General features: G+C 35.8%; 1 protein-coding gene across 3 annotated transcripts in view; it reads right to left on the bottom strand.

Moving 5' to 3' along the window:
• Window positions 1–26,853, bottom strand: part of Grm1 (glutamate metabotropic receptor 1) — a 376,580-nt gene that overhangs the window by 104,231 nt on the left and 245,496 nt on the right. For all 3 annotated transcript variants that reach the window (XM_076859661.2, XM_076859662.2, XM_076859663.2), the window contains exon 3: window positions 294–529. In XM_076859661.2, coding sequence (XP_076715776.2) covers window positions 294–529 — 236 coding nt within the window. The remainder of the gene's footprint in view (window positions 1–293; window positions 530–26,853) is intronic.

Here is a 26,853-nt window from a genome sequence, read left to right on the forward strand (position 1 = left end):
CCTTCTGGCTCAAGTGCTAGAAATCCGATTTCTCAGTTGGCTTTTCATTTATTTAGGCTAACTCTTCTTATCAGTTGCTCTCTGATACATCAAAGTAGTCTTCCCAGAATACAGCACCATGAATCCCTGGGGGTTATACATGCTTACTTTGTTCTAGCTATTTTATACAGCAAGATAGCCCTTCTGTCTTTGGATCTCCAGCACTGGCACTTTCTATTCTCATTCAACAGCCTGTAATGGAATTGACGGAGATGACCAAAGCTCTGGAGTGTTATTTTGTGAACACGAGTTACCTGTGCAGATTCTTTTAAAGTTGGGATTTTCCAGAAGGTGTCCTGGTAGGCGGCACTGGAACCGATGTTGCCAGAATTCAGGGAACCAGGGATTCCGCGTATTAGTGTCCAGCCTCAGTTTCAGGAAATAATCATCAAATGACCTGACCTCCGGAGACTGCAGCTTTATCGTGATTCCCCCGTTGGCTTCCACCTCATAACCTTCAATGACTTCATCTCTGTCTGCCCATCCATCACTAAAAATGCAGGGATCGGGGTGGGGAGAGAGAAAGACAAACGTCTCACAAATAGAGCTCAGAGTTATGTACGAATGAAGAAATCCAGAAAAGGCTAAAGTCTATTTTAGGTTAGCATTACTACCCATCAATGATTCTCTCTTTGGTAGAAAGTTGTAAAAATAAAATATTCTATTTATTTTTTTCTTCACAGTACTGAAGTCATGATGAAGATGATGGTAGAAATAATTACAACAGCTAAAGTTCCTTGAGCATTCACTAGTCATCAAATTTGGGGCTCTTCACTTTATTGAGATGGAAAATATTCAGCAACTAGCTGAGGTCTCCCTGGATCCAGGTCATCTGGCTTCCATGTCCTGTACTCCTTACCACTAAATCACAGAGCCTATCAGTCACTGTCTAGATCAGAGAAAAATATAACCGAGGCACTTGGGACCTCACAGTAAGAGCTCAGCAAGCTTGCAACATTGTGGTCAAGATCATTACGTGAACTGTACTAGAAAACTGATTTTTCTCTGACACATACCAATCATGGTTTTGATTCCTGGGACATTTTTTTTTCAATCTTGTCTGCCAGAGAAGTGACCAGATTTTTTTTCCTAATGTTATCTCAAAAGAATAGCTTTAATGAAAAACAATCTCACCCTCAAGTGTAAAAAGAATCCATCTTCTCACCAATTGGGGGTTCACTGACATTTGATTAAGTGGGTTAGAATTTTTTAAACATGATTACCTTCCAAAATATTCACATCTACCATGGGTTATGTAGCCCCAGTTTAATTCAGGTGTATATGTGAGCCAGCCATAAGAGGGCATCAAGGAAAAACTGTACTACACAGAGTTGAATAGGCAAATGTGGCTTTATTCAAGATGGTTACAATATGTAATAGGTAGTGGAAAATAACCCATTGTCTCTGTCAGAGTGTCTTATTTGCTTCTCGTAGAGCAGGGAACTGGCCAAGTATATTTGACTGACCATAGCTCACCCCTTGTTACATGAGCTCATTGGGATAACTGTGTTTTCTCCCTAGCTGAGCTAATTGATGCGCTTCCTCTCTAGATTCTTCCCCACAAACTACACATGAGTCATATTCCAACAGGTCCAGGGTCATAGGAGATGTGTGTTGGTGGTGATGGATTCCTTCAGAAAGTGATGTCTGCTCTGAGATGTAAAGGGGTCAGCATAGCTCAGGTAAAGACAAGAAGAAGGACTGGCATCAAGCTTCCTGGTAGATGAACACAGAAAAAAAGATCACAGGATATCTAAGGGGTTTGGAAGTAGTCAGCAGAGCTGGATCACAGAGAAGTGCTGAATGAGATGGAGGTGGGCACATAAATCCCAACCTAGACACGATTAGCCTGAGGACCTTGGGAAGCTCTTGAAGTTTGTAAAGCCTGTTCTTCAACAAGAGTTCTTAGCTCTCCCCCTTCATGGTAAGTGACCTGAAAATAGTAAGTGGGTCCTTTGCTCATGATCACTGAAAATGATGGCCAGTCAAACTGATCAGGAAGATTGACTCCTTCATCTATTTGCTCAAATCTACTGAGTGGCCCAACCTTGATTGATTATTTACTTTTACACTTATTGATATTTACTAACTACTTCTCCAGCGATATGGAGACTTGAGCCATAGTTCATGTCATGTTCAAAAGAAGGGTAAAAATAAAACTAGTTAGCCTTTTAAGAAATTCTGCCTCTGAGTAAAATTTGAAATCAAAATGACTTGTAACACGAAGAAAATAATTTTTTTTTGACATAAAGGTTAGACTTGAAGTGTTTCTCTCCAAGGTTTAATATTATAAGAGATTGGTTTAGAGTATGTACAAGAAACTCAAGATCTCACAGTTTTGAAAAGTATATGAAATGAACGTTCTACGATGTGTCTGCACTTTTTTGAGTCATGCTGACTTCTATAAAGTCAAATGTCATGTCAATGCTAGAAGCAGAGAAAAGTGTGACCTCCTGCCCTTGAGCCCACCAACACAGAAGGGCACATTCTACGGTGAAAGCTTTGTGTTGCAGACCAATTGAAGCTATATATATGGCTTAGGGGGTAGGAGCCCCAAACCCCCTTCGTCATTGATCAAAACCTGTGTGTCACCCTCATTGAAGATGACTCCCTTTCCGGAAGTTACAAGTGGTGCTAAATTTCAGAGATCTTAAAAATGAAGGAGAACCAGGGTATGATAGACAAATTATTCAAGTAGGAACACCTGGTGAATATCTTTTAAAGAGTGAGTGTGCTGAAGTTTTGCATGTGGTCTTAAATATACCACAGGTAAGGTGTAAGGAATGTGTACTGAAACAGCTGCTGAAAAACATCTATAAGGCTGGGGATGTGGCTCCAGTGTTAGTGTGTACGCCTGGCATGCTCAGGGCGCTGGGCTTGATCCTCAGCACCACATAAAAATAAAATAAAGATGTTGTGTCCACCGAAAACTGAAAAATAAATATTAAAAAATTCTCTCTCTCTCTCTCTCTCTCTCTCTCTCTCTCTCTCTCTCTCTCTCTCTCTCTCTCAAAAAAAAATCTATAAAGCAACCTTCCATTTTCATGCTTTTAAATTGTTTTTTATCCATGTCGCTCTTGTCAAATGCACTTACGGAAAATTCTAAAGGATTTTTGCTGTTCAGTTGTCTTGGGTTTGGGGTGAGGATATTATTTTGGCGAATTATCTGTAAAATGCACTTTAAAACACAGAGCCCTCAGCTCCCCTGCCTCCTGGTCTGGAGTCTTCCTTAGATGGTAGTGGTGGTGGCATGGACTGTGCGCAGCCTTAGAGGACTCCTGGGTGGCCCCCTTGGAGGGTCAGGAGTGAAAGCTGCTGTGCTGGGTGGTGTCACAGCCTCAGTGCTGGGCTCTGAGGCACACTCACAGCGTCTGGCAGCTTCTGCCACTCCATCCGTTTCCCAATTATGAGTCCCTTTCCCTAGCTGGCGCCTAGAAATAAAGCTGCATATTGTGGAGGAACAGGGTGACTCTGTAACAGAAAACTAGAGTGTTTCTCACTAGTACACAAGAACCCTTATTTCTTATGCCTGTGACAACATTTTAATACAATTCTTCAAAAGGTTGTTCTTTTCTTCCCATCAGATCTTGGTTCTCTTTCCTATACCGTTTCTCATTCCAAACTTGAATACGACTTCCTCTACAAATAAATTCTGATGCCAATAACAGGAAAATACTACTTTTACTTCTACCAATCATGATTTGACAGGATGCATGCTATTCTTACAGAATATCAGTTAAAATAATTTAATTAGCAAATGGACAGTAAAAAAAATGAAATACAAGAATGTTGATTTTTTTTAAATGTGTAAAAACATTTATTTTTATTCAATTGAAATAATTATGATCTAGATACTAAAATAATTTTTATTTAAAACGTCATGAGGAGTTATGTATAACAATGATTTTAAATTTTTTTAAATTATTTTAATTTAATTTCTCAATTACTTAAAACTACTCCAGAGATTAACATAATCGGGAAAAGAAGAAAAGCATGAAGCAATATCTTAGAGAACACATGTAAACTAGCACAATATTCTATAATTTATAGTGTGAACCATATTCATAAAGGGTAAAAAGATGTAGCAGCATCATGTAATTTAAATCAAGTGATATCATTTGTGAGAAACTTTATGTAGGTGTTCAGCATTTTCGATAATAATTTGAACAGGTTTTATTCCTTTGACATTTATCAGAACAATTTATTCACTCATTAAGAAATACATGGGATGAGCCCTCCAATTTTTGAGGTTACTGCCTGGAGATTTCTAAACCTTGATGCAAGAAGGTAGGAAGGAACCCAGGAACAGCCCAGTGGATTTGCTAAGTTGACCTGAAAAATGTGGCAAAGCCAAGGTGGCCAGAGGTCACATGGAAAAATACTGGCAAGTACAGTGCTACAGAGAGAGAGAGAGACAGAATAGTCCGGAATATATCTCCCTCAACTACTGCTTAGTTTAATATTAGCAAGCTGATGCACATGATGAAATTACCTAAGGCTGAGAAAACAAGCCACCCAAATAATTAGAGGAACAGTGCCTGGAGGTGTTACAGTACTGCAAGTAGTAAGTGTTCCCAGTGCCCCAGCAGAAAACTTCCTACTTCACAGGGAATTAAAGTATTAAGGAGGGTTTTGCCATAGTCCGAGAAAAACTTAGCCCTAGATTAAAGAGTACCCTGATGCTCCCTAATAAAGCATTAAGAGAGATACAAAAGGATCAAAATAACTTACCAATTTCCAGAAATAGCTCAAGAATATTTTCAGACATAAAATATCCAACAACCAAAAAGGTAAAATTAACAATGTCTGCCACCCAATGAAAAATTACCCAGCACATGAATCCATAAGTGGAATGAGAAGGAAGGAGATATGTAAGTGACAATTTTAACAAACTCTCACACAGTAATGTGAATGGGGTAGAGGATTTTTAGAGTTATGTGATATGAACACAGAGGAGGATATTTTAGATTGAGTGGTCAGAGGGGCAACTTTGAAGAGAGAGCTCTTAAGCTGAGATCTGAGTTTCATGAAGCCTGGCCATGTGAAGAGAGAAGGAGGACTGTAGGTAGCTAATAATAACATCTTAAGAGAGAAACAAGCATCTGTGGCTGAACATCACCGTTGTCACAGAAATCTAGGCTCAAATTGTTTGTATTCACCACAACAGATGGTATTTGAATAGATACTTGCATTATTTAGATGTGGTTTGGCTTCAAGATTCATATGTTGGGAGCTAGGTCCCCAGAGTGGCTGCTTGGAAGTGATCAAAAGAGATTTTGGCACCTGGTGTCTCATACATGCCCTCCTAACATGATGTGACACAGCCTCAAAACCATGATGTGAGATAGCCTCAAAAGGGTTTACACCAGAGCTGAGCCAATGTCAGCACAATGCACTTGAACTTCAAAAAATTGTGTGCTAAATAAACCTCTTTTGTTTATAAAGTTAGCCTGTCTCAAGTATTTTGCAATAGCAATGAAAAAATGAACAATTATAGATACTTCCCTACTTTTTGTCTATCTACTGTATATTCAATATTTTCTAAGATATCTTAAATTTTTGAAGTATTTTTACAGTTTTTAATAAGTCTTTGTTAGTAAATAAAGATGACACTTTCAAAAGAAGGTAATCTCATTTTGATAACCCAGATTCATGTGCACCTCTGAGAGCAAAACTGGAGAATCAATGAGGCCACTGGGGCTTGAAGCAAGCCATAGCTCTCTTTCTTGTAGCCCATTTAGCAGACACTATTTCTATGTCATTATGACCCCCAGAAACACCTTCATATTCCAACACTTCACAAAGATATCCCAAGTGTCTTCCAGATAAAACTTTAAATCATGTTCTTAAAAAACTCCATGTGGCTCTAAAACCATCTTGTGTTATAACGAGATATTGGCTAGGGCTAGATCAAAACTGACTGATTTTGGAATTTAAATTCTGCAAGGTTTGAGTGGAATTTGAAGCTTTCACCTTTAGCTTCACTAAGCTTAAAAGTGAGCTCCAACTCATCACTAAAATTCCCATTACCATTCATTTTTAGTGTCTTGTAGTGTCTAAAATGAAACCCTGGGTTTGAGGGGCGGGCTCAGCTTGGAGACAGAAGCAAATGCACATTTTTGTGAAAGAAAACAGACAAGTGTTCTTTGATGAAGATGACATGTATTCTTCATAGAGAACAGATACAACGTCTACATATTCTGACCCTCAGGTGACTTACTGTCACATGTGAATGGGGCACATAAGTATTCTTGGGGGCAGGGAGGGTAGGTGTCAAGAGTAATTAAACAAATACCAACCAAAACAAAATGGAGGTTGTTATGTTAATGTAAGATAGAATTTATTTTCAGATATCACAATAATTTTCAGTCATTACTGGGAATTAAGAGTCAGTATATATGAGAGAAATAAAATTTGAAATTTATTTACAAAATTACACAGCATCAAGATATAAAGTAATTGATAAAAGTCTCTCCCTCCTGTTTAAATCTCTCTTTGCAGTCTATCATACCAGTTGGCAAAGTTTGGGAGGGATTTTTTAAAAATGCAGCACAATTAACATACTTGAGTAATGAGTATACGTAGACCTTTATACTCAACAAAAAAAGGGGGCATGTGAATATGTTTCATGGAATTCTTGGAAAATTTTTAAAATATCCTTGTTAGTAGACAAGTCTCAACATACTTCAAAAATTAATATTCAGCCCACATCTCTGAATCCATAAATTTTGAGTTTTAAATTATTGTTATCATCTTCTAATATATTTGAAAACAAAAACTTAAATTTCTAATTAAACTTAGGTTAAATAAAAGTCACCATGAAAATTAAAATAGTATTAATTAAACATAAAAAGAAATAGTAAATAATAAAATTTAAGATAAGCATCTCATAGAGATTTTTCAAAAAGCTTCATTACCAAATCTGACTCAACAAGGGATATGATTTGGATAGTATTTCTATATTAACAATACTATGCATTCCAATCCATGACCACTAAATACCCTTCCATTTATTTGTGCTTTTTTACTTTTAAAATGGTGTTTTCAGTTTTCAGTGTACTTAGTCTTTCACCCCCTCAGTTAAATTTATTCTTAAGTATTATTTCTAGGAAGAGATGCTCTGTTAGTGAAACTTTTTAAAAATTTCATTTTAGGATTGTTCATTGCAAATGTGCAGTGACACAATTGATTTTTAATAATTTTTTTAGTTGTAGATGGATACATAACTTTATTTATTTATATACGTATTTTTATGTGGTGCTGAGGATGAAACCCAGTGCCTCATACAAGCACCTTGCCACTGAGCCATAATTGTAACCTGACACAATTGATTTTTGTAGGATGATTTTTCATGCAAAACTGAAGGTTTTCTTGGTCTGTTTATTAGATATAGGAGCTTCTTTTTGTGGTTTATTTGGTATTTTCCATATACTGCATCATATCAGTTGTGAAAAAAAAATAGTTTCAGTTAGTTCCATCCCTCAGCTTTAGTACTTTTAACATATTTGTCTTGTCTAATTGCTTTTTCTAAAACTTCTAACACCATAAATAATGCAGTGATAACAGTTGACATCATTTTCTTTTTCCTGATATTAGAAGGAAAGCTTTAAGTCTTTTATATCTAAGCATGATGTTTCTGTGGGTTTTTCATGAATACCTTTTATCATATTAAATAAGTTTGCTTCTAATACTAGTTTTCTAAGTGTTTCTAAAATGAAAGTGTGTTGGCTTTTGTCAAGGCCTTCTCTGTTAAAATTGAAGTAATCGTGTTATATTTTGCCTTTATTTTATTAATGTGGTATATTTTATGTTGTTTCATTTTCTAATTGAACTGCCATACTTTATTGAGATAAATTCTACTTAGTCATGGTGTCTAATCCTTTTTGATACACTATTAAGTAAGTTTGCTAACATTGTATGAAGAATTTTTATATCTATACATGTAAGCAATAATTTAACTCAATTTAACTCAAAATATTAGTTTTGTTTAAGAAGAAAATGTAATACCAATTGGGAGAGAACATGAGGAAAATTTGTGGGTGCTGGGTATAATCAAAATCAATTTTCTTATATGGTCACTGCAATGGAGAAGCTAACAATACACCTAGTGAAAAACTGTAAAAAGTGTAAGATTAACATAAGAAGAATATGGCAGAAATTGAACAAAGTATATCTTCCATTTCAAACCAAAGGAATATTGGTTTAATCCACCCATTATAATAAAATAATATATTAAATTAGATTCTAAAGAAAAAATGTAAAACTATGCTGAATACAAGACTCATCTAAAATACTATTTCAAAAATCACGAAAACAAAAATGTGTATAAGAGGATACCAGAGAAATGTAAGTAGAAACTAGGTAACATATTTTTAATATCAAAAAAGGAGTAATTTAAGGCAAAAGCCTATCTAGAGTTCAGCTGATTAGCAGGTTTAATCCCATCTGTAATATTAATTCCCCTCTCTCATGCAACGTAATATTGTAATCTCTTCAAAGAGCCCTCTGCCTGCCTTATGTCTTAACTTTTGATTCTTCTGATGTAGTAACAAATGGTTGTGCAACTACACCCTTGGTTTTATTTCTTTCCTTCAGTGAATCTCCTAATTTTAGATTATTTGAAATCTGGACTTGTTGAAAATTTCTTAATTCACCCATTTTTGCCTAATAGCTTTTTTCACAATTTATCTCCATCCTTTATTATTTTACTAGAAGTAGTCAAAATAAAGAAGAAAAAAGAGAGAAAGAAAGAAAGAAAGAAAGAAAGAAAGAAAGAAAGAAAGGAAGGAAGGAAGGAAGGAAGAAAGAAAGAGGAAGGAAAGAAGGAAGGAAGAAAAAAAGGAAGGAAGGAAAAGAAAAGAAAACTCAAGATGTACTTTTTAGAATTTCACTTGAAAATCCCCTTACCTAACGCAGAAATCTAGGCTTTTTTTGATCATCCTTCATCTTTGTCTTTACCCTTTCTTCAATTCCAAGGTCATCCTATCATTGTATATATTTCTTATATGAGCGTCTCACTTATAGGTAGCATAAATTTTACTAGTTTCCTTTTGTTGCTACGCTATAGCAAACTCACACAACTTGGTGGCTTAAAACAACAGACTTATTATCTTATAATTCTAGAAGTAAGAAATCCAAAATGGGTCTCACTAGGCTAAACTCAAGGTGGCAACAGGGCTGTATTACTTCTAGGTCCTCTTTTTCCAGACCAAGAGGCTGTGTGCATTTTTTGGCTTACTGTTCTTTCCATATTCAAAGCCACACATTGCATCACTGTGACTCCCCTGCCTCTCTGTCCCCCTTTACAGAGCCCTTAATTGACCCATCTAGAAAGTCCAGGATAATCTCCTGCCTCAAAATTTTTACTTTAACCCCATCTGCAAAGTTCTTTTTGCTATGATAAGGTAACATGCTCACAGGTCCTACGGATCATGATATGAATACTTTGGGGGCCAATATTTTCCTGCCATCACTTAGAGTAAGAAAGAGGAGACTACTAGGTGGATCTAGGAGCAGGAATATTAACTGTCCTGATGAACAACCTGAGGAACATGCAAAGGAGAAGGGGGTGATAGTTCCAATAGTTAATTGTATAAGAGGGAAACAGACCCATAGGTCCCTAAGACTCAGGGGACATATAAACCTGAGAGGCTCAAATGATATTGAAAATTTCACCCTTTGACTCAGCATTATCAAGGAACTGTCTTGGGAGGGTTGCAATTGATGCTGGATGCAGAAGATTGAGTCTTTCAAAGAAAAAGAGCAACATAAAAGCTCTTTTAGAGATAGCTCTGGCTGGCAATACTGAAGATAGAGAAGTCAGAAAGTTGAAGTCTACATAACCTTATAGTTCCTCAGCTGAATTCGTTTTAGAAATGCAATTCTGTGTCTGCATCTTAAGAACCTCTTAAATATGACAGCATAACTTTATGCTTAAATGGTTAATTAAGTAAGTGTAAAAGTAAAGGGCACCAGAGAATGGCCTAATGAAGACCCTGACTCCTTTCAGGAAGAGGAAAGCCACTAGCAGCGTAGGTCGGGAGCTTCCCTGGTCAGCTAGATTGCAGATCCAAGCTAATATTCTGGGGAGACTGTCTAAACCATTGTTAGGGAAAAAATCCTCTTTCCATTTAAAACAAACTCTTTCTTAGTCAACTGCTAATCGATTCATTATCAAAATTGAAGTGATACTCTAGATAAGCTAAGCAAAAACTTTCACAAAACCTCTGAAGCTGTGTTTCTTTTTTTACCCAAGTCTGATGACTCTATTGATTGCCTGTCCATGTTAATCAAATACAAATAATTGTTGAGTTCATCATCTCACTTAATGCCTATGCACCACTAAAACATGTGATTTTCATTATCTGTTTCCCCAGTGGGATAATATGCCTGCCATTTAATATTTTTTTTCATTTGAGGTTGTTTACTGTTTTACAAAAATCCGCCTAAGAAGCTGACACTTTTTTTAGGTGTTTTATAGGAGCTGCATATTCTGTCAGGACTTTTCATCTCCTGGTTGTTCTGTAACTAGCTTAGGTCATTAATGTCAGTTGACGTTGGTTTTTAAAGACATTTCTTTTCAAGCGCCTAGCACAAAATCTTGTTAACAATTGTTCAGTTTCTTACTTGATATAAACATGAAGTCCTTCCAGGGATGACTTTCAAAATTTAACTGGAAGTGTATTTCTCTGCTGAACATTGGCAAAATCTAAAGGATTCATTTTCACATAGATTCCTGTGATTCATTTAAGATTTAAAATCCCTGTATCAATAAAACAAGAGTGTCTTGAATGAGTTTACAGATTATATCCAGACACTTGAAAAATCAATTGTCTAAAAATGTAAGAAGCAAGATGCTATTTTAAGGTAACATTCGATTTAAATATAAAAACTTTTTAAAGCAAAACATTGGTAAATATAAAGTACATCTTAATGCAGGTCTTTTCTATTTTGGACCTTTTGGTGTACTGAGTTTTCTTAGAAGGAACAACTTTTGGAAATGTGAGGGAAATTTAAAAGGATTAGTTACTATATATTTAGAGGTCAATAAGACTTTGTAAAATAACAAAGATTTATATAATTTTAAATTCATAAAATATTTTAAATTCAACGTTTCTAAAAGAGGTATTGATTAATTCAGTAGTGATCTAATCATGGTATCAAAGATAAAGATAGATATGACTCTTTATTAGTATAGGAGATTATAACTTCTTTGAATGTCCTAAAGATGAACTAAAACCAATATTTGAATAACATAAATGATTGAGCTAAACTTCAAATCAATACAAAATTAACTTCCTATAAGCTAAAATGCTCTCAATGCAGATTTTTATTCAGTATATATTTAAGACTCTAAAATATGCATATCATATTTTCCACACATTTTGTTATGAGCATCAAACAAAATAGGTATAGCTCTTGCTCTTGAATTCTGTGGGAGCAGGTATAAAGCAGATAAACAACAGCTGCAACTTAGTGGAAAACTATATATCTATATATCTATGTGCAAGGCAGTATTCTAAGTGACTTACATGTCTTCAATCATTCAATTCTTTCAACAACTTAAAAATAGTCTATACTATAGACCATTTCCCCTGGATAAACCCCAGGTAAGGAGATAAAGATAGCAGAGGAGTGAGAGATTGCAGGGCCAATGTTCTGGTTCTAAGTGACATATGCATCTATTAAAGGGTTTTACAGAAGAAAGTAAGGGATCAGATTCACATTAAGAAAAAAATATTCTGACTGATGTGAACAGATTGAATGGAATGGGAGAAGAACAGGGGAAATTATTTGGAGGCCTTTGCAGTCTGAACCACAGGTTATGGTGCCTGGAACTCAGTTTGTGACAGTAGAACATGAAATTTAGAGATAATATTCAGTGAGATGTGAAGCATGAAGGAGGCAGGGCAAGAATGATCCTTTAATTCTGACTTGACCAACAGTTGGATGGTGGTCACATTAACAGAGAAGTGAAAGTCAAGAGTTTGGTCTGGGATATGGTAAGTTCAAGACAGTCCAATAAGTATATCAGATATGAGGTTACATAGCACCCAGAAATGGTACATTCCTCCTGCAGAGGGAAATTCAAGAATCAAGTAGACATTTGTCTAGGTCATATGAAAGTCTCTTCTGTCTTGTTTGAAGGTTGGGGGAAAGAGCGCTCTGAACAGAAAATTGTGAACTACTGTATTTGTTCTTACTGAGTACAGTGCTAGGAACTAGGAGGTGTCCATTTTATATCTCACTCAATCCCAAGGACTTACCCATCACTAAGTAAAAAGAAGATTGTAGCTAAAAGTTCTTAATATCCACATGTCCTAAAATTCACAGGAGTTCATCTTCAAAGTCTCTTTTTGTATTCCTGGTATAATGAAGCTCCCATTATCATTTTAGAATCTGGGACAAATAATACTCAATTATGCACAGGTGCTTTCTTTAATATACAAATTTGTAGATAAAAACAACTATATTCATCCTGTGAGGAATAATAATGGCTTTGGATGACATTTTTCTTTTTAAAAAATAACTTCAAATTTGTTATTGCCCATCTTAATTAGTAAACTGGTATCTTCACATTATTACCATTATTATTTTTACATCATTGTATCCTGAACAGTCACTGAGATAAGCTGTGTGCCTGTCAGCTTTCCTACAGCATTCTCTCGTGCTTTTCAGACCCTATACCCTCAGAGTCTCATTGCTGGTGTTCTGATCTTTAATGTTCTGCTACCTGAGCATTGCAATGGACAGAAGCCCAACTAGGTGATCCATGACTCACTGCAAAGAAACAGACTCAGAACCTAGCCAACCTTGAATTACCAAAGCCAGTGTTTGAAATCAATTTTGAGCTATATGGATTTTTTGAAGGTAATAGTACTGAGAAACCAGATGTTTCTGTATCTATCACATGTGGGTTATAGATAAGTCATAGGCCAGAAATACTTCAATGCTGTATTATGGTTATATATGTTGATGCTGGTTTTTGGCCTCATGTTGCCTGGTAGAATCTTAGCTGTGTCACCATCCAGCTCTATGTTCAGGTGCAGATTACTCAAGTGATTTGTACCTTCCTTTTCTCGAGTATAAAATAGGAATCTATATGTATCTCATATCTTTGCAGCATTTCAAATGAATAATGAGCTCCTGGAACCATATCTGTCATACCAAATACACAATAAATATAAGGTGTTATAATTTTCTCTCAGGATGCCTGAATTAATACAGTAATAAACACTATAGGGCAATTAAAACCTCTTCTATAACACGCTAAATTGACATTAAATGGGAAGGTGAATGTGATCAGTGGGGGTAAAACTTGCTCCTTTTATTGTATAAATGTGCAATATAAGCCCAGTATACTCTTGTACTCACAGAATTACTCATGTTTCTCATGTTTTCCTAAATAATTTCTGCATATCCAACAATATGTTATGGTTTGGATATGTGGTATCCCCCAAAATGCATGTGTTAGACAATGCAAGAAGGTTTACAGATAAAATGATCGGGTTATGAAAGCCTTAATCCAATCAGTGAATTAATCCTCTGATAGAAATTAACTGAGTTGTAACTGCAGGAAGAAAAGGTGTGGCTGGAGGAGGTGGGTCATTGAGGACATGCCTTTGGGGAATATATTTTGTCTATTGTGAGGGAATATCTCTCTCCTCCTCCTCCTCCTCCTCCTCCTCCTCCTCCTCCTCCTCCTCCTCCTCCTCCTTCTCCTTGGTGGCCATGTCCTGTCCTTCTTTCCTCCACCACACTCTTACATCATAATGTCCTGCCTTACCTCAGGTTCTGAGAAATGGAGCCACTCATCTATGGACTAAGACCTCTGAAACCATGAGCCCCTAAATAAACATTTCCTCCTCTAATTGTTCTTGGCAGATCTTTTCATTATAACAGAAAAAAAAAGACTAGAACAGCATCAATCAAGAATCAACTAACTATACATTTGACTTTCTTAGAACTGCAACAGAGATTTGGGGCTTCTATCTGGATATTTTCACATTCTTCAATTATAACAAACCACCCCTACAATCAATGGCTTAAAATTGAGATTACTTGTCCTCATTCACACATCTGTGGATGGCATGGGTCTGGCTGGTTCAGACAGGGCTCTGCTGAAATGTGCTGCTTCAGGCTGGACTTGCTATGCACAGAGCTGGTCCTTCTGGATTCATCCTGGACATGGTCTGGGGACATGGAGCCTGCTGGTGGTGATGGCATCTACACAGGAAACAAGGTCTGCTGTACCAGCACCCTTCGGCTCTTTTCTTGCATCTGGTTTGCTAGGGTCTCATTGCCTTGAACAAGTAATAAGGTTGAAATCTACATGAATGAATAGGGACTGTGTATCATTTCTAATGGGAGGTGAAACATGAGTCTTTCTTTTCACTTGTCAAATCTATCAGACCAGAGTTTGTTGCTGGTAATACTATAACTACTGTTGTATATTCGTACTTATATTCTAAATGATTCATTTTGAGACTTAATATTCCAAATCTTTTTTCTGTTACATACGTAATTCCTGCTGGTTCAGGTGTCAAGTTTTCTGATTGCAGAAATAAATAATGTTTTTCCTAACCAGGAATTCTGGCCTAGAATAGTACCTCACTAGATACATGTTCTCTGAATTAATAAACAAAGAATAATGAGAGTAATATTTTTTTGCACTAATTGCCCAGCTTTTTGGTGAGGGAAGCAGCAAAAGGAGAGAATTTATTTCCCGATCGTTTTGCTCATTGATTCCTTCTTTCATTACAAAAAAACAAATGTTTTTCTGAGTGGCTGCTATGAGCCAGGCAGGGTCTAAGTTATAAGGACATAGAAATGATCATTTGGGGAGACAGACAATAAACAATGACACAAACAAGTTAATTGTGGATAATGATAAGTAGCTAAAAAGCAAAGTATTAGGAAAATTAAATTGCAGAATTGAGATTGCTTTTGATAGGCAGAGGTGAAACTATTTTGGATAAGGCAGCCTTAAAGAAAATGTTTCAGCTGAAACTTGGATGATGGGAAGTGAAAATTGGGAGAAGAGTGCAGGAGTCAGGAGGTGCAGTATAATGCAAAGACTCTGACAGGAAAGAGTTTGGCTTCTTTAAGGTACAACAAAATGGCAGTATTCTCAACTGCAATGACGACATAAAAGCCTACTGAAATTTCTTAAATTTGACTTCTTGCCTAAGATTCCCTAGTGCCCGTGCACTGATCACCTGGATTTATGATGACTGGCCGTCGTGACAAAGAGCTCCACTGAACTGGAGCTCTTGTAGTACAAATATGGCATCTCAGTGAATCCATCCCTCAGCACTAAAGGTAAAGCTCCATTCAGCACAAGTTCGCCAGCTGCACAGATGCCTGAACTCGGGCTTTGTATAGCTTAAGAATCAGTGAGGGAGTAGCCCCGAGCCTCAAATCACCTAGAGCAGAGATGAAGTGGGTAGGAGGGGCGGTGAGGGAGTACAGAAAAGGCCACCCTTTGAAAAGAGGAAAACTGCATTTATTTCATTCCCTGAAGTGATTTTGACCTTCATTCTCCTTTTCTAGAAATATATAAATCACAAAAACATGAAAGTATTCAAGATGTATCTCACACACTAGAAGGAACATAAAAATAAAATATGGGCCCCTAAAATAATTATAATATAAAATTACATGGGTAAAGTCATTTAAACTTTTTCAACCTGCTTTTATCCTTTTACACTTATCATATTTTCCATATGGAAAATGGTCAATATTTTACTATGGCCAATAAAGGTCAATATTTCCTTTATTGACCATAGTAAAAGGCCATTTCTAATAACTGTCACTTATTTAGTAATCTGAGTTAGTTATTCCAGGGAAACAAACATTTTGGATTTTTTTTCTTAAGACCCCAGATAGAATTTAGACCTGAAAAGGACATTATAAAGAATGAAGGTCATTAAGGATGTGGACACTGAGACCAAATGTCCTAAGTAATTTGTCAGCCATACAACTAGCTAGGGGCAGAGTTTTGGCTGGACTCTGGCCCCTGAATCCTTGATTAGTTTCCTTCCTGTTACATTAGTCATGAAAGAGGCTAGGAATTTGGTTTATGATGAAATTAGCAATCACAAAAGTTAGGCTCTGAAGAAATAACAAGCAAAAAGATGTGAGGAAAATAGTGCTTAATGAGAAAATCAATCTTCCAAAGGTTTTTGTTGAATTTTTAAAAAATTTTGAGCCTTATTTAGAAACATGGGTCAATTTTTACCTTGGCAATAAATCACCTATAGTTGAAAAAAATAGCTCTCTTAATATAGGTTAAGTCCCAAACGAAAAAAAATAAAAGTGCGCAGACTAAGCTGTTATACATAGATTTGAAAAAAGATGTAAAGGAACTAATGGTTAAAATTAAAAGAAATGTAATACAATTCATTACATAGAAAATAGTCTTTAGCTTAAAAAAAATTAATCATGGATCCAAGATTTTCCACATATATCAAGGGATACAACTAAAACCCAATAATGCAGACAAAGAAACCCAGGCAATATCATGGTGTGACAGAAGACAAATGGAAAATTCTGGAGAACATATTAGCAAGCTATAAATATTGAGATTCCAAACAGAATAGCAGTTACAAAAGAGTAAGAGTTATCATGTACTAAGTTCTTAGTATAAACAGCATTTTAATTGGATAAGTATATGAAACAACTATTTCCAAGATAATTCAGGGCTGTGATCATTGATGCAGGAGAGCTGTACATAATGATCTCCATATTAACCTCTTCTTACTGCCAGGGAGCATTATCCAAATCACAGCACTAGATGGTGGAGCCCAGAAATAGAGCTGGAGTCTTGGTGAAGGAAAGAAATTAAATTCAGAGAACAGGGATTCAGACTCTTGTAGAATCTTTCAAGCAGAGTGACATAAATCTCCTACATAGAGTAGGAGATTGACAAATCTGCAAAGAAGTTCACTTGAGTCCCTAACTGAAAACGGAGGTGATGATACACAAGCAAGACTTCCACAGGCTTGGAGAAAGCTATCAGGGAATTTGAGCTGAACTGAGATTCCAGAGGCACAGTATTAAAAGCCCTTTGTATTAATTTGCTTTCTGTTACTATAATGGAATACCCAAGTCAGGCTAATTTATAAAGAAAAGAGATTTATTTTGGCTCATAGATCTGGCCCAAGGTAAAGGCCGGTTTCTGGTAATGACCTTCCTACTTGCAGAGTCTCAAGACCATGCAAGGTATCACATGGCAAGAAATAAGGAATGCATGTGTGTGTCCTGGTCTGTTGCCCTCTTCTTACAAAGCCACCAGAATTTACTCAGGGGGGCCTCAACCTCTGGACCTGTCTCATCCTCATCACCCGCAAAGGCCCTGCCTCTAAACACTAGAGGCCAATTAAGTTTCTACCCTCTAATACCCAACAGTCATCATTAAATTTCATCCCATTAGGCTTTGGAGGACACATTAAAGGCACTTTCAAACATAGCAGCTTGGAGTTCTCACCAACCAGAGTGTTGACTGCTTACTAAACATTCTGGACCTTCAGTTGTGGCTACATATGAGGGAAAAGATTTTTCTGGTCCCATAAAAAGGATTAGTCTGGATCAGTGATTCTCAATTGGGATAACTTTGACCTTCTCCAATGGAAACTTTTGGCAAAGTTTTAAAACCAAAAACTGGCAAAATAATAAGGGAACATATAAATTCTCAAATACAGATATTTAACATTCGTCTCTCAGTAACTAATAGAATAAGTAAACAAAAAACTAGCAAGGATACAAAAATATGAGAATGTCCACAAATTTATCTTATAAGAATTTGTAACATATGATAGCAAACAATGCAGAAGATACATGATTTTCAAATGAAATAGTCACCAAGATAGATGTTTTAATTAGCTTTTTCACTGGTACAACTAAAAGATCCAACAAGAATAATTGTAGAGGAGGAAAGTTTATTTGAGAGCTCTCAGTTTCAGAGGTCTCAGTGCATAGACAGCCAGCTCCATTCTTCGGGGCTTAAGGTGAGGCAGAACATCATGGTGAAAGAGTGTGGTAGAGGGAAGCAGCTCACATGATGATCAGAAAGCAGAGAGAGAGAGATTCCACTTGCCACATACATAATATATAGCTAAAAGTCACAAACCCCCAATGCCCATCTCCTCCAGCCACACCCTACCCACCATCAGTCACCACTCAGTTAATCCTATCAGGGAATTCATTTATGATTGGGTTAAGGCTCTCATAATCCTATTATTTCTCCTGTAAACCTTGTGTTGACTCACACATAAACTTTGGAGGTACACCTCACATCCACACTGTAACAATAGACCAGTCCTGCCCACATCTCAATAAAATTCAAAGGATGAAGTCATACAGGTAATGTTCTCTAGCCATACAGAATTAATATTAGAAATCAATAACAAGTCTATCTGGAAAATCGCCAAATGTATGGTATTAAGCAACATACCTATACATAATCCTTAGGCAAAGAATAAATCACAAAGGAAATTAGAAAAAAAATTAACTGAATGATGACAAAACCATAATCTATTAAAATTTATGGAATTTAGTGGCAAAAGAAAGATTTACATCTCTAAATGCATATGAAGGAAAGTGGAAACAGTAAAAATTAATGTTTGCCTTTAGAAGGCTAGCAAATGAATGTCAAACTAAATCAAATGTATGTAGAGGAAAGGAAGTAATAGAAGAGCATAGATAAGACAGAAAATACAAATTACAAATAGCAGCAAAAAAGTAACATTACTATAGATTCTATAGACATTAAAAAAATAAGAAATTACTATGGGCCTGGGGCTCAGTGGTAGATCACTTGCCTAAAATGCCCTGGGTTTTGAGTTTGATACTCACCACCACAAGAACTAAATAAATAAAATTTTAAAAATAATTTTTTAGGAAAATTTTCATGTTCATAATTCTGAGAGTTAAGAAGAAATGAAACTTTTTTCTTGATATGTAAGAATAAAAACTGGCACAACAAAAAATTTGAAAGTTACAATAGTCCTATAAGTGTTGATAAAAATGAATTTGCAATTTAAAATATTCCCACAGACTTTATCTATCCCTAGATAAATTACTTGCCATTGTTAAATATTTAAGGAAAAAATAAAATTGATGTACAAGGAATTTAATAGAGAAGGAATAAGAACACATCATTAAGAGTAAAATTTGAAGTATTAGAACATTTATGAACTTTACTTCCAGCATAATTTGGTCCAAGAACTTCTTCAGCCACTTCCAGCTGCATGTCCATGATTATTTCTTTAACTTTATAAGCTAATTTTTTCTCAAACATGAAGCAACACTCATAATATATCTGGCTTCACTGAAGATTAAAGACTAAAGAGAATATATTTATGAAGTACATGACATCATTTCTAACAGTTGTCAGGTCTTCAAAATGAATATGATTTTAAGCTATATAATATTTCTTTTGAGATTTTTATATTTATCAAATAGATGTTATGCTAATGAGCCAATGAAAGAAAACACTATCACTCAAATCTTGACTCCAAATTGTTTGAAATCCCTAAAAACTGAAAAAATGATAATGATGTTTTTAAAAAAAACTCACGTACTCATTAATGATCAATAAATACTATTATTCCTTAAATAATTTAGAAGTTAATTATTAAGCTTTAAGTAGCAAAATCTTGTTTGACTTTTGAAACATTTTAGGAAACATTTCTGGAGTGTTATTATTATGGTGTCTTGAACCATATTTTGTTGGGGGTCTCAAAATCGCTCTCAGGTTCAATGACTCCCTAGAAAAACTCATCAGACTTGAAAACCTGTTACACGCATGGCTACAGTTTATTATGGCAAAAGAATAAGGATTATAATCACTAAAGGGAAAAAAGTGCAAAGGGCAAAATTCAGGAGAAACCAGAAGCAAGCTTCTGGTACAATTGCATGGGTACACTTAATTCTCCCAGCATGGCTAAGTGAAGGTACCTGTAAATTGCTGCCACCTAGAAAGCTCACAGTTGATGTTCACAGTTCTTACTGGGTATCAGTCATGTAAGCATGCAATTCCTGCATGACTGATGGCAACTAAAGAAGAAGTCCCCCTCCAAAGAAAGAGATGTATTCACATCATCATGTTGTTAGCACAAACTGTTTGAATTAACTGGTCTCAGGAATATGAAAATACTTTAGCAGGCAAAATTTTCCAAGGGTTTAAGCCCATTTCCCAGGCTCCTGAGACCCATTGCTGAACATAGACCTTTTCTTAGGAATATGTAGAATTTGAACGACTTTATGCTATCCCACTTCATATTATTGTAACTCTCTTATCTATGGCCAATGTAAACTCAATATAAACATGTTTTCTTTCCCCAAATTTTCATTATAAAATATGCTTGGATCTAAGTCTAGCCACACATAGTTCTAAATGCTATCTAGCCTTGCTGCTGCAAACTGAGGGAACTTGTCAGGGGACCTGGTCCTTTTTCTAGCTAGCATTCCTAAGTGTTCAATAAAACCTTTTATTTCAGAGATCCCTCAGCCTTAAGAGATTTTGTTTAAAACTGATATGACCAATACTCTGTGAGATAAGTTGATTTTCCTGAAATTACATGTGGAAAATAAAGGATTAGAACTCAAGTTCACTTGCTACTTACTTACTATACATCAAGTAATAACCACAAATGAGACACTTAAAAGAAATTTTAAGATAGCTCAAAGTTGCTAAAATCGCTGTTAATAAAAACAGGAAGAGTTGACAAGGGTTTCTCATACTCAGATTTTTAAGGTAAAATATATAAGTTGTATACAAAATGAAATTAAGCTTCATATACAAAAATTACCTGTTAGTACTACAGAATTAATATTCTTTGCAATATTCTTAGAAAAATAGCCTATAGAAAGTAATTTTGTTGAAAATAGCTCACAAATCTGGACAATACATATTGCAAGTATATAATTTTTAAAACACTCAATGTTAAATAAATTGAAAATTTTCAGATATAATGATAGAATATTAAAAAATAATATAGATTATTTGCCATTATTTTTCATAAGTTTCATTTGTTTAAAAAATATTTTGGTGATATTCCTGTATTTGGTTCCTCTTTATTTGAGTAGCCAAAGAAAAAAGAAAAATTCCATATTCATATCTTAAGCAAATTAAAAGCCAAATTTTATTTCCTTATTGTATTTCATAAAGTAAGAGAGATTTTAAATTTGCTATAACAAGAAAAAGATTGCAGAGACTGACTTGAAAATGCACAGTTTATTCCTATACATCTGAATAATCACAGATTATTGAAAAACATTTTAACAAAAGATAAAGAATTGAATTCCATTACCAAGAATACAAAACAAATACTGTGACTGTTCCAGCATTCAAATAAAAATGAAGGCAGATTTGTCCAGAGTCTCTCATAATTGCCCTTTTATTTAACCACTTGTAATAACCCGCTAATAATTATCCATGCAGAAAAAAAAGGAACACGTTCTAAAACACTGAATCTTTTTGCCACTTAGCAGCCTCTTTCAAGGGAGACCTTTTGTATTTCCCCTTTGGTTTATAAAAGGAGCCCTTTCTATGTCTTCCTCATGGGAAATCAAAAGACCCATCATGTGCCAACCATTAAAACTCTCCAAGAATGGTCCATCTTAAGCTGTAGGTACCACTTAGGATTTGTAAGGGTAAGAACCAACTGTGTGAGTGCTTCTGCTCTTTGCCAACAACTGATTTCAAAACATGTAGCTAATGGGGTTTTTGAAGACACAGGGAAAAGTATCAACAATAATGTTATTTAAGATGTAATCATAGATTCTTTTGTAGTATTTAGCTTTTTGTTTGAATTATACCTCCTTTGACTTTGCTCACATAAATAAACTGCTTTCTGGCTGCACAAAAAGTGAGCACCATGTGCTGCCTGCCATGATATTCTGCCTACTTATAGTACTAAAGGCAATGGAGCCATTCAACCGTGGACTTAAACCTCAGAAACCATGAGCCAAAATAAATCTTTCCTCCTTTAAGTTTATTTCATCAGTATTTTGCTATAGCAATGGCGAGCTAACACAGAAAACTGTTAGCTGGAGTGAAATCATTGCTATGACTATACCTGTCTATGTGGTTCAGAAGCCTAAAGACTCTAATGGGAATTTAACTAGAGGCAATTCATATTATATTCTGACAAAGAACTTGTCTACATTTTGTCCAATCCAGAGAATTTGTATAAGCCTTAATTTAAAAAAACTAATAAATCTGATGGAGGAAATTTCAAGATAGCCCAATATTAAGGCAGTGGCATGGCTGCACTTAGCCAGATCTATAGTGAAGAGTTAAGAGTAAAAAGAAAACAGAAAAATCTGAAAAACATGAAAATTGGCTGAAAAAGAAGTGCAAGCAAAGTTGTGGCCAAGAGGGTATAGTTTCTAAAGAGAATGGCACTATTAAAAGGAGCCAAAAACATTGTACCAGGACAATCAGAAAGATGCCTTGAGGGCATCTCACAAATCAGCAAGACCCCACCCATCTTAGGCTCAAGAGTGTAAAAGTATGAACTTCTTTAAAGGGTTTTGTTTTGAGAAAAAAGCTTTGAAGTGCCCTGTTTATGCAGGGCCACCTAGGGAATTGTTCTCCTAGGATTCAATTCTGTGTTCAGACATCTAGGCACTCATAGGCTATTGAATCTATGGTCCTAGGGTTCTTGCTACTCCTCCTACTTTTAGCAGATCTTGGTGTTATCCACATGATGCCAGTTTTATAGGCATGCAAAAATGCAAGAGTTGTGGGATCATGGAGCCTCCCACCAAGATTTGAAAGGAAACTCTGGAATGCCAAGCAATATGTATCATTGTTCAAATCTCAACAAGTAGCCCATGAGATAGCAATGCATGAAGTTATGAGAAGGAAGTTGAAGCCACAATGGAGAGAGCCCAGGAAGTTAGAGATGCCAGGAGAGTGAAATATCTGCCAGGAAAAGCTGCAGACAGCATACAGAGCAAGTCCAAAGAAGGGGCCATGTAAGTTGCATCCAACAAGGCTATATGGGCAGGACTACGCAAGTATTTTGGAGCTTACCATTGTATACCTCCAATGATAGACATGAAACTACAGGATTTCATCTTTGTCCTAATGGATTTAAACCTTTCTTTATTTGGCTTTCTTCTTGCTATTTTGTTATTCCTCTATTTTGGAATGGGTGTGTTTGCACCATGTCATTATATTTTGAATGTATGTCACTTGTTTTGTAATTTTTTTTAACAAGGGTTCACAGACAAAAAATTGCATGGAGTCTCAGAAGTGACTCTGGACTTAAACTTTTGAGCAATGTTGGCAGTGTTAAGTCTGTGAGAACTTTTGGAAATGTGTTGAATTTCGAATTGTGAAATGTATATGTGAAAGGAAAGCTAGGAACTGGGAGACCAGCAAGCGAGAAATGAAAGACAGAGACCAGGCAGAGATACACATGAGGGTTATTTGTCAGAGCTGACAAATAAAGGCACCTCTCTCCATAGATGGAGAGACGCAAACAGGCTTGGAGTTCGGGACTTTTAAGGGGCAGGCTCAGGGATTAGAGCTGGGTGGGTCCTAATGTGGGTGGTTAAGGGTGGGGTTGGTATGAGAAGTGGTGATAACCCTTGGGCTGGCCCAAAAAGTAAAATTTTTCTTTAAATGGCAGCTATCACTTAAGATGGCTGCCCAGATGCTAAGCAAGGATCTTACAATATGAGTTTTGGGGGACCAGGAATACAAGGTTCTAGGTTTGATGCTAAATGTCACCACAAACCTCCCTATTGCGGCAGAATGTGGTCTTTGGGTGATGATTGGATCTTGAGGGTTCTAACTCCCTAATCTACTTATGGATTCAGGGCTTAATTGGCTATTGGGAGATGGTGGAAACCTTTGGAAGTGGGGCCTAGTAAATACTAAGAAATGCCCTTTGAAGAGTATATTTTGAAGTAGTGCACCATGATCAAGTGGGGTTCATCCCAGGGAATGGTTCAACATACCGAAATCAATAAATTCACCACATCAATGTAATTGAATTACATCAATGTAATTCACCACATTAATAGACTTAAAGACAAAAATCACATAATTATCTCAATAGATGCAGAAAAAACATTTGACAAAATTCAGCATCCATTCATGCTCAAAACACTAGAAAAACTAGGGATAGTAGGAATATAATTGAACATTGTGAAAGCTATATATGCTAAAGCCAAGGCTAAGACCATTTTAAATTTTTTTAAAAAATTTTCTTTAAATATTTATTTTTAGTTTTAGGTGGGCACAATCTCTTTATTTTTTTTAATTTTACGTGGTGCTGAGAATCAAACCCAGTGCCTCACGCATGCTAGGCGAGCGCACTACCACTTGAGCCACATCCCCAGCCCGCTAAGACATTTGAAATGGAGAAAAACTCAAAGCATTCCCTCTAAAAACTGGAACAAGACAGGGATGCCCTCTTTCACCACACCTATTCAACACAGTCCTCAAAAGCTTAGCCATAGCAATCAGACAAAAGAAAGAAATTAAAGAGATACAAATAGGAAAAGGGGAGCTCAAACTATCCCTATTTGCCAACAAAATGATTCTATATTCAGAAGACCCCCAAAAAACACTACTAGAAAGTTCCTAGAACTCATAATTGAATTCAGCAAAGTAGCAGGGTTTAAAATCAACACCAATAAATCAATTGCATTTCTGTACACCAATGATATATCAGAGGAAAGAGAAATCAGGAAAACTCTCTCCTTTACAATAGCCTCAAAAAAATATTTGGGAATCAACCTAACAAAAGATGTGAAAGACCTCTATAATGAAAACTACAGAACACTAAAGAAAGAAATTGAAGAAGACCCCAGAAAATGTAAAGATCTCCCATGTTCCTGGATAGGCAGAATCAATATTGTCAAAATGGCCATACTACCAAAAGCACTATATAGATTTAATGCAATTACTATAAAGATCCCAATGACGTTTTTCACTGAAATAAAAAAAAGCAATCATGGCATTTATTAGGAAAAATAAGAGACCCAGAATAACTAAAGTACTCCTTAGCACAAAAAGTGATGCAGGAGGCATCACAATACAGACCTTAAATACTACAGAGCTATAGTAACAAAAAGCCATGATATTGATACTGAAACCGACATGAAGATCAATGCAACAGAAGAGAAGACACAGAGAACATCCACATACAACACATATCTCATCCTAGACAAAGGAGCCATCAACACGCATTGGAGAAGAGATAACCTCTTCAACAAATGATGCTGGGAAAACCGGAAATCCATATGGAATAAATAGAATGAAATTAAACCTCTATATCTCACCCTGCACAAAACTCAACTCTAAATGGATCAAAAACCTAGGCATTAGACCAGGGACCTGCACTTACTAGAAGAAAGATTCCCTCCCCCTTTTTTTTCTAATCTTAGGGATAATGTTGTTTCTTTATAAGGCATCCATAAAACCTCATTTCTGTTCCTCTCTTCCTATCATGCTTCACAACAGGCATCAGCTTTTTTCTCAAATAGGATTACCCTTTTTCTTTGAAATCTGTCTTTTCTCTTTAATAGAAATTTTATAACCCTGTCCCACCAGCTGCCTAAATCCTATTCAACAATAAAGCTAAGTGAAACATCCACTATTTATTTTACTCTTTTCTAAAACATTTTAAAAAATATTTTTATGATGCTTTAATATGCCATATTGGTGGTAAATATTCTTATACATGAGAAATACACTGGGGCTGGGGATGTGGCTCAAGCGGTAATGTGCTCGCCTGGCATGCGCGGGGGTGCTGGGTTCAATCCTCAGCACCACAGGAAAAAATAAAATAAAGATGTTGTGTCCACCAAAGACCGAAAAATAATATTTAAAAAACCTCTCTCTCTCTCTCTCTCTCTCTCTCTCTCTCTCTCTCTCTCTCTCTCTTTTCTCTCTCTCTCTTAAAAAAAAGAAAGAAATATACTGGAATTATTCCTAAATATTTATTCAATAAATCTGAAGTTCTAACATGCCAGGCACTATAAGACTTGACTTCACAAAACTCACAGTCCAATCATTTAAAAACTATTCAAGTGCAAGGATAACTTTTTATTTGTGTCCAACTAATACTAATTTGTATTATTAAAAAATAATACATTTGTATTTCACATGTAAAATATGGCTGATACATGCTTGTTGAATTGAAATTCATATTATAAAATAAATTCCAGCTAAAATATTAGAAGATGATGACATTAGTTTGTATTTTTTTTTTAATAATGAGCTGAAACATTTCCAAGCATCCTCAGGTGATATACTTTCTGGAAATGGGTTTTCTTGGGCCTTTTCAAACTACAGAAAAGAAGAGCCAATGTCTACTTTATATACTCACATCTCTATGAATGAGATTTCATAAAGGAAAGCAGAGCAGCTCTATTGTCTGGACGTAAACGTGGAACACAGTACACACTCATGGAATGTAGGAATGTGGAGGATCTCTGAACAACACTGAAAGGGAACTGTCATTTTTTTTTTTAAAGCTCTGTTTATTGGCAGGAATACAGAAACTAACAAAAGCTGCAAATTACTAATGAAATAAAAGACTACCAGATTTTAGACATAAGAAATTATGTCCTATCTGTCCATGGAAGACACATTCTCCTAACGAGTGATTTGGCTTATAAATCATAACGCAGCAATATCTGTGAATTGTGTGATTCTGTTAAAAACGGCCATTTACTGAACTATACTCACACACTGAGAAAATTAGTTGGCTCAATTGGGCAGCTACTCTTCATTCTTTTCTACAAACAAGGCCAGCAATTTTTAAGGTGACAAATAGCCTACATTTA

This window comes from Callospermophilus lateralis, chromosome 6 (genome assembly GCF_048772815.1).
Source record: "Callospermophilus lateralis isolate mCalLat2 chromosome 6, mCalLat2.hap1, whole genome shotgun sequence".
Lineage (NCBI taxonomy): Eukaryota > Metazoa > Chordata > Mammalia > Rodentia > Sciuridae > Callospermophilus > Callospermophilus lateralis.